The sequence below is a fragment of the Furipterus horrens genome, unplaced genomic scaffold, assembly GCF_987537825.1.
Source record: "Furipterus horrens unplaced genomic scaffold, mFurHor1.1.pri manual_scaffold_3, whole genome shotgun sequence".
Lineage (NCBI taxonomy): Eukaryota > Metazoa > Chordata > Mammalia > Chiroptera > Furipteridae > Furipterus > Furipterus horrens.
In genome coordinates, this window is record NW_028327173.1 from 38,443,797 (window position 1) to 38,456,899 (window position 13,103).

Genomic DNA, 13,103 nt, shown 5'->3' on the forward strand with positions numbered 1-13,103 from the left:
AAATGATTCGAAGTTCATATTATATAACACAAAAAATTTTTATTTGAAAAAAGAGAGAACAGTTGGGGAAACAGTGAACTGTGCCTTTAACAAATATTTAAGAATTCCATGAAGAATATTATAAAACTTTTCCGAAATATACACAAGAAGGTCCAAGTAAATGAGAAACCATGTACTTGAATAAAAAGGACCAGTACTGAAAAAATGTAACTTCTCCACACACTGACCTATAAATTTAATACAAATCCAAACACGATCTCAGTTAAGATTTTCTGCAGGAGAACCAATGGGTTGACTACATGCAGAAGAGTAAAAAATGAAAATGATAAAAAAATTTGAGAAAAGAATGATGTAGGAAGAATCAGCCCTACCGATAATTAAAACAAGTGAGGCAGTAGACAAATGGCCAAAGAATGAACGAACAAATGAATGACTGGAACTGAAGTTCAGGAACAAACCCATGTACATATGGGATAGTGACCTATGATAAAGTCAACAAATCAAGTAGTAAAGAAAAGATGAATTATTCATTAGAGGATCTTAAAACAATTAGTGATCCATTTGGAAGAAAATAAAATTGGATCTCTATGTTACACAATATATAAAAATAAATTTAAATAAATTTAAGACCTAAGTTTAAAAAATAAAACTATAAAATGTAAAATGAAATCAGTGTTTTTATAACCTTGAGATGGAGGATCATTCCCCAAGTAAGTTATGAATCTTTTAAGCCATTAGGAAAAATAAAGACTACATAAAATCTTGAAGATTCTGTGTAGCCATCAATAAAAATTAAAAGAGAAGCAAAAGACTGGGAGAAAAAAAATTTAAACAGACAAATTAGACTTACATGGCTTGGATAAGCTTACTATAAAAATAAAATTCCTGAAATTTACCAAAACAAACAAAGCAAAAGAGACCTAAATAACTAAGTCAATTTATAGAAGAAATGGTAACAGCCAATAGTCATATGATGAAATGCTCAAATTCACAGAAAATCACAGCATTACAGATTAAATAACAAAATATCATTTCTTGTTCATCGTATTGGAAAATTAAAGATTGAAAATATTCAGCATTAATGAGAGGATTAGGAAATGACTGTGAAAAAAGATTTAGCACTATCAATTTTAATTTTAAAATGTTTATTATCTTTAACTCAGAAATCCTGTTTTCCAGGAATCTAGCCTTCAGAAATGGTTGCATTTACATATAAGACAAATTTCCATGAAACACACTCTGCAACAGCAAACACTTAGAAATAATCCAATGCTTATTAGTAAGTGACTGCATCATGTAGGATACACTGCAGCCACTCAAAACATTATGATAGTACTAGCCTGGAAAGATGTCCATGAAATTATGCTAAATGAAAATATGCTATCAGGTATAGCTTCATTATAATTTAGTTTTAAAAGAGAGAAAGAATATGTACAGATATATTTCACATAAATTTAGAAAAACTCAGAAAGGCTAAAGCACCAATGGTAACCACTTTCTAGGAAGTAGGTATATTTGTATGAGTATGGATAGAGTAGAGGAAAGGCAACTTCCATTTCTTACTCTGTGCAGGTATTTTTTAACATATGGATTGTGAATAATTTCCCTCCCCAGTATTTTTCAAATTCAAAAATATTTAACGTGGCCCTGGCGGGTGGCTCGGTTGGAGTGTTGTCCCATACATCAAAGTGCTACAGGTTCAATTTCCAGCCTGGGCAAATACCTAGATTGCAGGTTTGATCCCTGGTCCAAGCGTGTACAAGAGGCAACCAATCGATGTTTCTCACATCGATGTCAATCTCCCGCCCCCCACCCTGTCTCTTTCTCAAAACAGAAAACAACAAACAATAAACATATCCTCAAATATATATTCAAAAAAAAAATTAACATGAATGTAAATGTTAATGTAAAATAAATCATTTACTTGTATTCCATCTTATCATATGGCCTAAATTTATTCTGGGACAGTTACCTTCTTAACTAGTCAGAAACCAGGCATTTATTGTGAAATTTTCATCATACTTATTAGAATCCCATACTTTTACCATACTTCAAGACAATCTAAACAATAATAATTCTATATCAACTGTGAAAAACAACACAACTGTTCTAAAAAAATGGTCTGAACTAAGGAAAAAATCTTGGAGGAATTTTGAACCTCAAGTCATCTGACAATAATGAGATTAAGCCTGGATTCCTATGTTTCCATCCTCAGTCAATTTTCATCCAAGTAGGAGAGAAACTTCGGTCTGCTCTGTATTTGTTTTTTCAAATAAATTAACTGCAAGAAATGATTGAGTATTTTAACCTTTTTAAAAAATGAAGTTAATTTCTGGTATCACCCCCAAAATGACCTATACGGCAACTTCTTTAAAGACAAGGGAGCTAGATCAAACCCTGTATCTTAACAGTTTTTTTTTTTTTTTTTAATTTTGCTTTTTAAAATTATTGTCTATTACCTTCCAGGTCAATAAAGTCATTTCTAACATACTTCATCCATTAACAACAGCCTAACAACCTAGTTAATGTTCAGGGAAGGTGGAAGAGGCTCCCCAATCAGTGTCAGTGGAAGTATTTATGATCTGGCAGACATCTGATCTTCAAGGATAAACAAGGTGGCAAGAAAGGGTCAGTCTATTACCAACCACAGCATTAATCTCTCTTCTTGACTGTTATTTCCCTCATGCAAAGATTAGGCATTGTCCCACGTAAATAAATGCTACTCTAACCACAATTTGCCTCACTTAAGTATATTATCTTACTACATCATTTTCTGCTCTCATCTATTTACGCTAGCTAACACAGTGTCTTGTACATGGTAAGTACATAATCATTTTTAATTGAATGACTAATTACTTAGAGAACAGAGCAAAATGATCTCAGTTAAAAACATGTCAGCAATCTGTGCAAAATTAAAGATTAAGTTATTCCCCTAACCACAAGGTTAAATTTTTTTGAGAAAATAAAGTTGACATGAAGAGATGAACGGTATTCACCTGAGGGATGATTCTCAGCTCCTATTATAGCCTGTTATCTATGAATTTCTGTAACACCAGAAAGTTTACTGAACCACCTTAAAATATTTTATTTGTGTCCAGTCCTATGAAATAAATTGATTTAACTGAGGCATCAACTTGTTATGTACATAAATACTTGCCACATATATCAACTGTCTTTAAATAAAAAGATAATTTCATGTAAACATCACAAATTAAGAGAAAAATGCATATGCAAAGGAAAATTGGTAAAATAATAAAACCAAAACACACTATACTGAAATTTGGTTATTATGATTAAGAGTAAACATTTCTGTGGTTATCAGAACCATGAAAGCTGCTTCTGTAAAGATTAAATCATATTTTAACATTTAATTTAATGTGTCCAGACCATGTCCCTTAGGTTACATACCAATATAAATATAAAGTGAACTTCCAGGCACATAGAGTGGTTTAACTTACCCCAAGTTCTATATCTTCCGAACGGAGCTTGGCTTGGATTGCTGCAAATCCACCTAATTCTCCAAACTGAAAAAAGGTAAGAATTAATTTCAAAATGCTATGCATTAATATTTTAAGGAACTAAGGCTAACATTCTACTCTATCAATGTGCTCTATATCACTGCTCTTGAGAGTCATCACTAAGGGAATTCCAATGTTCTTGTGATACACTGCAGATGTGCTAAGTCCCAAGGTTGATGTTCATCTGCATAAACATCATGTATAAAAAACAGGAACTATAAAACCTGTCTCCTTAGGAAAAACTTCTGATTTTCTGTGTAGTTGTCATTTACTTAAAATACCAAATTCTAGGAAATTTCATTAGAAAAATAAAAATAAGTTATTAATAAAAGCTGTATACCTTGTTTACCAAATCTACAACCCATCCATGAGGTTCCTATGAGAAAAGAAAATAGAAATTAAGACCACAATATAAAAACTTCCCCATTAGCCTTTGTATTTCTTTTATTTTAAAAAATGTTGGAAAAAAAAGTATTAAAATTTGAAAAATATTTTGAAAGGTTTTTCCAAATGTTTCTTAATGTGAATCTATGACAATACTATAATAATTTTAGGAGTCTATAAGTCTGTATTATTATAATTATACCTATTATTTATTATACAGTAATTTTTTGTTTTCACATTTCCTCCATTATGCTGTAAGTTATGAATCATAGCTTATCACTCTTTATGTTAAAAACAAGGGCCTTTTAATTTAGATCTCCAAAACCTAGAATATTGTCAGACACACAGTAAATGTTCAATAAATGATTGTTGAACTAAATCTCTACTTCTGCTAAAGCACGCGACAAGATTTTTAATCTACTAAATTGACTTCTTTCAACTGTTTCTTAAAACCAAACAGTGTTTGATCAAGGAATTGCTTACATTATATACTCCTTGTGGATATAATGCTATTTGCACACTGCAGGACCTTAAAGATATAAGATATTGGTTCTGTGCTTGAAAAAAACAAAACTTAATGCTTATGAAGTGTAAAAGAAAATTATACCAGGAGACTATTAGAATATTTGTTCTAGGTATGATTAGTCATTTCAAATTATTTCAAATGCTCTAGTCACTCAAACATCTCTAAGAAACTGGGACAGCCTTTAAACTGGGGCTCTGAAAATTCACTAAATAGGGCATTGATGTTATGCAGTCATTTCTCATTTCATCAAACATCATTTCAGATGTATACAATTCATGATGTTAGTTAACAGCTACAGAAAAATACAGAATCTTAAAAAAGGTTAGCAATTTTGTGAGCTATATGAAATATTTGCCATTTTCCAGAGACTGTTTTGTTCCTTCTTTGTAAACTGTTATTCTTATAGTACAGAAAATCTTCTGCAATTCATTTCTTTATAAAAAGATGAAACAATACTGTTTACCTTTTGGAACGTAGATACAGGTGAAACAGCAAACATATTTCCCTCTCCAAACACTTCTGCCCAATTCCTTTGAGATACTTTCATTCTGTTTTTAAAATGGTATTCATTATCAGGATTGAAAGCCTAGATACAAAGAGAACAGAAAAACATTATTATTATCTATTTCTATAGCAACACTCATTAGCATTAGAAAAAATAAAATGCAACCTTATTATTGGGATCTTTCAATATCTGCATAAAGCATATTCTTTAGCTGGTACAGAAGAACAAACTACTAAAGTGGTGCTCTTCCGTCCTGTTCAACATTTGCTGTGAGGGAAGAGGAGGCAGTAACAGGACGAGAGGTCTGATTCAATCAAGGTGATACCAATATTCCAGAGGTCCCAGGGCTGCCACAGGCAGAAAGGCAGTAAAGACAAAAGTTAGGGGGGGAAACTTAGTACCCCTTCTTCATGTGCTATTGTTATCATTCAGGGGGAAAGGCCAGAAGCAAACTACATGAACAGCCTATGTGAAAGTATTTATGATATAAATAATCAGGAAGACATAAGGGAAAGCTATTTAATCAGTCTAAGAGCTGAAAATACTACTAAAATTAGAAAGGTATTTCTTTAAAATTGAAAACGCAGAATGGTTTCTTTGCTTTTAAAATAAAAGGCAAGGACCCTAACTGCTAAGTTAATATCTTTAATGATAACATCACTGTCACTCATTAAGTACAAGTCAGAGGATGGTAGGTATTTTAAAATCAAAATAAAGAAGTTCATATTTTATTTTGTTTCAGAATTTATTATTATTATTATTCTATTACAGTTGTCCCAATTTTTCCCCCATGCTCTTCAATGCCCCCTCCGCCCAAGTCCCAGTCAATCCCCACCTACCCTGCTGTCCACATCCATGGGTCATATATACATGTTCCTTAACCAGACCATTCCCCTTCTTTTCTCCCTTTTCCCCCTCCTCCCACCCCTCTGGTCACTGTCAGTCTGTTCCTTGCTTCCATGACTCTGGAAGAACTTCCTATTTTAGAGATACTATACCATTGTAAGCACACCCAGGAGACCAACAGGAATTGGATCTTGTTTTATTCTTTCTGCAACCAGTTCTATTAATAGCATCAACATGTTGTAGATTCCTTCATGAATTTCAGTACCCCACTTATGAACAGCACTTGATGTCAGGAGCTAGGGAAACATAAAGCACAGTTTGGAGTCTAACTTGAAAAGGAAACAGTCTACATTTTATCAGTTTAGTCTCGAATAATCAAGAGATTCTTACCATAATACTCATTTTTATGTAGACGGCTGGCTTTAAAGGACCCATAGCTATAGTCCACCTACTCATTCATGGAGTTCAGTCAACACTGAGTTTCGTTTTTGAACTTTAATTTCCTTACATTAGTTAGTTGAAAAAATGTATTTGCTCCTCTATTTTTTAATATTACCAGGGAAGGTTAAGTGGTATAGAGTAAATAAGAACCTGAGATCAACTCCAGACACTGCTGTTTTTTAGCTATGTGGCCTTGGACAAATTTACCTCAGTTCTCAAAGGCTCAGTTCTCTCATTTCTCAAGAGGCAAAATTCCTACCAACTTTACACAGATGTTATGAGTATCAAAAGGTATAACAAATGTGAAACTATTTTACAAATAGCTAGGTATTATTATTAATATACCTTGGCTGTCACCATTAATCAATATTGCTGCGATCTAAGAAATGAATACTGTATTTCATGGTTTCTAATATAGACTTTTTCATGTGTTTTATATCTCAGAAACAGGACTGCATCTTCCTACCTGTTGACCAGATGACAGCGGGACTCAAATGTGAAAAAAAGTTTTAGAAATACCTTACCAATTTATTTTGCTTGTATTTCTCTTTCTGGTTTGTATAAAAGTAATAGTCAACTTTTAAAAATGTTTAAGTAAATCTAAAATAGCTCTATATGATAAGGCATTGTAATATTGATTACTCTGTAGCCATTTTTCCTAAAATATGAGCATGAAATATAAAACATGATGCTTCTTATATTCAGCATCTTAGATTTGTTAAAAAAGGGAAATGGCACATAGATGAATCTAAAATCATTACTGAATTTCCCCAATCCTCAGTATTCTGTTCCTTTGGGAAGTCTAATTCAGGAACAACTGCTAGAACAGGGAATGAGAAATCAAAGGATTTCACTTAATAAAATAATGGCCAATTGGCATGGTGGTTTCATTTTTTCATAAGATTTCCTTTCAAGAGAAAATACAGTGCAGTAAAAATTTCATCTTGGCCACATTAAGAAGCTCTTAAGAGCATTCTAAAAGAGCTAAAACTTCTTTAGCTGCAGAGAAATACCTCCCTTCCAGATTTTCTAAATACCAATTAGTTGCACTATTTGCTCAAATGAGCAATAATCATAAGACTGATTTTAAATAGACCAACGAATTACTGTTTTTTGCATATTTTTTGCCTGCCTGCCTACTCTTAAAAATACTTAAAAATTAAATTAAAGCAAAATGAAGCAGAGATGAACATTTACGAAGTTTCATGGTGACATCTCATTTATTCAGTTTTTAATTTGAAAACAGAGTTCTGTCTTACAGAAGAGGTGGGGAAGGACAGGCAGCACCTGGTGCGGAAGATGCACACATGGTTTGACCATACCTACGTACTACGGCCACACCGGGACCACCCCCACCCCCACCTCCCCGTGCTGCTTCAATATACTAGTAAAGAATCCAGGCTGGCCTGAAGGTGAAAGGTGAAGGAAGTAGAAATGACAACAAAGCTCATACAACTGCTTAATTACCTATTCCCGTCGAAAAAAATTTGTGGCAGCTTGTAAGAAAAACCTAGAGAAGGGAGCAGAGTCATCATACCAGAAAACACATCTAAGAAAACCAAGGCCAAACTGTATAAAATACTACTGAGTTTTCTGGCAGCCAAGTCTAAAGGCACACAGAATTCTGTAGCCCTTCTGGTTTAATTTTAAAAAGAATGCTTTATTGATAAGGAGGAGAATCTTTTTAACAGTTCTAAAATTAAGGGACTTTAACAGGCATTTTTATATAAACAACCGTGAAGAATAATATAATACAGGGTGCCTTTGGACTTACAGTTTTACAGAAAAATCCCCTAACAACTCCTTGAGCATTATTTATACAATAACCAATAGCTGAAGGCATAATATAAAACAGTTCTCTGAAGCATCTCTGCATAGAGTTAGAGTATCATATTCCAAAATGCAACTTGCTGGTGAACTGACAGGGCTCTCTGGATCTGGAAATCATCAACCTAAAGGTCCTTTCCTTACACTTATAAATCCTTTCCCCTAACTGAATAAACTTGTATTTCCTTTCTCTGTAAATATATGCATACATTATATGTCTCACAGTTTGTTACATTATAAAAATTCTGCTATTTTTAAAAAGGTACTCTAATTCTAAAAGAATTCTTAAAAGCTGAAAATAATTTTAAGCTACAAATTGGTCAATAAATTCACCCAAAATGAAGATAAATTCTTGATTCCAAATAATCCCTGATCAAATGAAAATTTAAAAAGATTTCCTTTGTTCAAAGATTAAGCTATTTTTGTTCCTATAATTAATTTTGTTAGTTTTTAAGCTTTGAATTAAAGGAGAGTCTGTCATCAAGATGCAAATGAGAATAACAGTTTGCAAGTGAACAGTTTATTTTACTGGATTTTAAGATAAGCACAAACTTCGCCCATCTGTAGTTCTAGTGACTTACTTGAATATGGGGCAAAAATGGATGTCAAAATCCAGAAGTACAAGACAGCAGGGGACTCATTTATTCATTCAACAAAGGTTTACTGAGTTCTTTCTTTGAGCTAGACACTGGCTACATGCTGGGGAAAATAGTGTCTATGATATTGTTCCCATTCTTGTGGGAATTCAGGACTCATACCTTGAAAAAGGAATCTTGCTTGGGTTAGAAATACAAGTCTGGTGATCTTCTATTCTCACTGTTAAGAAAAATTGCTTTCAAGAAATGTGACCAGGACAGGAGCAAGCATGTATCGCTCTAGTCCAGACAGATAGGCTGCCATCTGCATGTCATTTTACCAGTAAGAATACTTAAGCCAAATTTTTTGCTTTTATCACAGTGGAATAAATATAAAGTGGCTTGTAGTTTGAAAAATATTATCTTTCGAAGTGCTACAATCCTTAGTTTCATGTCTAATTTCTTAGTATAAAGTCTTAACCTTAATTAAATAGAAGTAAAAGTGACAGTCAATCAAAGACATGTGCAAGCAATTAAATATAAGAGAAGCAAATCACTTCACAGCTACTGTTTTCATATTAGAGGATTCCTCAGTTGAACAATATTCATAAACTAGTCTCACACATAAAAACATAAAACAAAAATACTGTTCGCCTTCATGCCCAGCAAAAAAGAAATCAGCGGAGCACATATTTCTTACCTTTTTAAATGCTTCAGGCATACACCTATCCATAAATCTTTTACAATTCTCATCAGACTCAGAAAGACCTTAGCAAAATAAATAAAAAGATATGCCTTAGATTTTAGGTAGTTTATAGAGACCATATGTATCATTCCAAATTCACACATCTGGATCTATTTATTACAGAAACCTTGATTCTTAAGGGTTTATTAAAAGCAGAATATATACATTCTCATGAAGGAACATGCTGAGAAACAATAAGTATTTATTTATTAACAGCACATTTTTATTAATGTTTATTATTAATAAATATTTCTTAATAGTATAACAAATATTAATTAGAACTGAAATGGTTGGACTCATTTTCCATGCCAGAGTAACTTCAACGATCTGATTAAATAACTAATAAAACACCACCAGAAACTACTTTACTCACTATTATTATTTTCCTAAACAACTCTGTAAAAACACAAATATTCTCAATAAATTCCAATCACTTTTCTTCCCTAAAACAAACTGATGAACTCTGTGTAATAAAATGAACAGAACTGTGCCTGGAACACAGTAGGTGATAAAAATCTGTTAAGTGAATTAATAAGTTCACTGTAAGTTTATTCTCTGGAATACATTTAAAAAGAACCAATAACTCAGTAACGGATTTTGCTTATCATTGGGAATACTGCTGAACACATTTTCTTTTTTTCAGACCCACTGCCAGGCACAGTACCCACATCCTAACACGCACTCAATGAATGCTGCTGCTGCAAAGCTAGTAATAAGCATACCAGAAAATTGCCTATTAGGATTAAGTCTAATCCTTGTGAAAACATTTCCTACTGATGGGCCTCATATTTAACCATGGGGGTAACTATGCACACTTTTAATGAGGTGGGGGGAGGAATCACAAACAGTGGCCCAATTCTTATTTTACAATTGAATTCAATATGAAAAAAAATCATTTTCTCTTTAATATATTCTATAGAAACTTCCTTAACATTGACATCCATTCTTCCAACCCAGTGTTTTATTACTCTATTAATTTAATATTTGTAAACCACTTAAGACCGTGCCAAGCACTTAATAAGCACAGAATGTTTATTAAATTAATATTACTTTCTTCTCTTAAAAAAAAAAAAGCCACTGAATTTAAGACTTGAAGTGCTCCAGGCTTCTGTGGAAAAAGTTAATTTCAATTTGTATAATGCTTTTTCAATTATATTTTAAAGAATCTTTTACTCTATTGGAGCTAGATGAAAAGAGCTGATTTAATTCTAAGCTTTTATTCCACAAAGGACAAGCAAAGACTAAGAGAGTAAATGATCTAAGATTATACAGATAGACAATGACAAGAGCTAAGATGAAAGCCAGGCATTTTATTAAAAAAAAAAAAAAAAATCTGCTCATGTGTCCTGAAGTCTGTAAACTTACCAAGTCTTGCTAGGTAGGTAGATGCCAACAGGCACTTGCCTAGTGATTCTTCTCGCTTGTAAGGGATGGACCACTGATCAGTCAAAACACGGCTTTCCAGTTCATATAAGTTTGTTGTAGGGAATTCAATTCCTTCCCCTGAGCAGTTTCCATTTTCATCATTCTTCTGACAAAAAGGGATTATGGTTAAAACCAAACAGATTAGTGATTACTTTAAAAACTTTTTATTTAACACTGAGCAGATGTTTAATCAATGGTACTGTAGCTATTAATACCAATAGTGTGGATTCCACATTTCTTTCTCATCATCACATCTTTCACCAAGACTACCTCAAGTATTCTCAACTTTTATTATACTGGCAGTCCTACTTCCTCAGAAGGCGAGCTCATCTCATTGTTGAGAAATGAACACTTGCATTATAAAATATCAACCCTACCTTCACCCACAGCCATCCTATCTTCCCCCGTTTTTTTTTTTCAGCGAAGACACAAATTTCTCCAAATAGTTACCTGTATTTGAGGTCTCTAGCTCCTCCCCACTGACTCACTCAGGTGTAGCGATTCCAGAGTCCCTACTCTCCTACACTGGCTACTGTTAAGGTCACCACTGAATTCTTATCATTAAATCCAATGAAATGTTTCAGCACTTATCTTACTTTTCAGGAACATTTGACCTGACTGCTCCCTTTTCTTGGTATGTTAGATTTGCTTCCCTTATCTCCCAGAACAGCACACTTCCCTGTTCCCTTTTCGTGTGTCTGGCTGGTTCTATTCTACCTCCCCTCTGGTATATCCTTCCTCCCTGGCCATCAAGTATTGGAGTGTCTCAAACCTCAATGCTACTCTCTCTTCTCATTATCCTCCAGAGAATGGCACCATGTTTATTTAGCAGCACAGACAGAAATTAGGACTCATTCTTAAAGCCCCATTCTCCCATCTCCACGCCCAAGACCAGGTGATTACACTTCCTAAATTTCTCTCAAATTCATCTACTTCTATCTCCACAGAGATGCCACTATTCCTTCATAACTGCCAGAGAAGCATTTCCAGAATTTCCTAACTACATCATATTCCTTTAATTACTTTAAATTCTTACAATGGACGCACCTAATGAATTAGAGGCAGGGAGTCATCTATAGTGCTGTAGACCAAAATGGGTTCAACAGGAAGTAGCCTCACAAGATGACCTGACCACAGATTCCTAACCGGCAGGTCATGGTGGGTGGTCATGCTCCAGGCATGTAACTTCTTTACTAAAAGGCTTATCCTAGCCTGAAGCAAACTTGTCTACTATTCCTGTGCATCTAGGTTAGCACACCTTTGAACTGCTCCCTTTCAGATTCCCCTTCTAATACCCAATAGCCCTTTTGGACTCCTTCTTCTAGTATGTACTATAACCCAATACCTGCCTTGCTTTCTCTCGTTCACACAATCTTCCTTATTTTCCCTCCTTAATTTCAAATGCACAAGAGAAACTGTAAACTATTATTCTTGGGAGCACTGAAGATCTTGCTCCCTGGCATATGTTGTCAGTTTGGCTCAAGTAAACTCTTATAAAAATTCTCTACAGGTTTGATGTTTCTTATGTCAAGAATGGTAAAAAGGGTTAAATTACACCTCTTAAGAAGCCCATTCTATTGGTAACATAATTTGGTTCTTAAATACTTCCATGTTTTTGTCCTAAATTACCAAATAAGAATACATGTTCTTTTTAGAAAATATAGAAAATATGAATAGCAAAAATAAAACCCATCATTAGTCCCACCACATAAAAATTAATCAGACATTTTAATATTTTTCCAGTAAAAGCTTTTCTTCACAAATTTTTTCTTAAAAATACACAAATGTGACATTAACCTCAGACACCACCTCCACAGTCCCTCATCATTCTCTCTTATATAAAGACAGTATTAATATTTCTTGTTCTATCTGGATGCACAAAGCAATAATTAAAAACCTGTGTTAATGGGCTTATAATACATAAATATGTGATCTGACAATGTATGTGTACCATCAATTCCAACTGTGTCCTGGATTTCATCTTTAAGTTTCATGTTGTGACCTCTGATCAACCTCACTGTCATTAGTAAGTATATCAAAGCCTTCTAGTTGATGATTATCTGTGTTCCTTAAAATGTAGCTATAATGTGGTCCCTGGAGCTACTGCATTCTCTGCTTCTTTGGCTTGTTAATCATTACTACCTGAGTCATACCATAAAAAAAAGACAGTAACAGGAATCTGTAGTGGAGAATAATCTGCGCAGAATTGCTGGGTCATTCGTTCTGCTCTGACCTAATTTTCCTCTATGTAAATCATTCTATAATAATTTTTTTTTAATGTTCTATGAAGATACCTGCTTCGTTTTTCAGT

General features: G+C 33.6%; 1 protein-coding gene across 1 annotated transcript in view; it reads right to left on the minus strand.

Annotated features, from left to right (window-relative positions):
- Positions 1-13,103, minus strand: part of USP24 (ubiquitin specific peptidase 24) — a 128,041-nt gene that overhangs the window by 86,863 nt on the left and 28,075 nt on the right. Inside the window, exons 2-7 of the mRNA XM_090269535.1 lie at positions 10,733-10,898; positions 9,323-9,390; positions 5,932-6,075; positions 4,892-5,014; positions 3,859-3,894; positions 3,459-3,524 (exon numbers count right to left, since the gene is read on the minus strand). Of these exons, the coding sequence (XP_090125661.1) occupies positions 3,459-3,524; positions 3,859-3,894; positions 4,892-5,014; positions 5,932-6,075; positions 9,323-9,390; positions 10,733-10,898 (603 nt within the window). The remainder of the gene's footprint in view (positions 1-3,458; positions 3,525-3,858; positions 3,895-4,891; positions 5,015-5,931; positions 6,076-9,322; positions 9,391-10,732; positions 10,899-13,103) is intronic.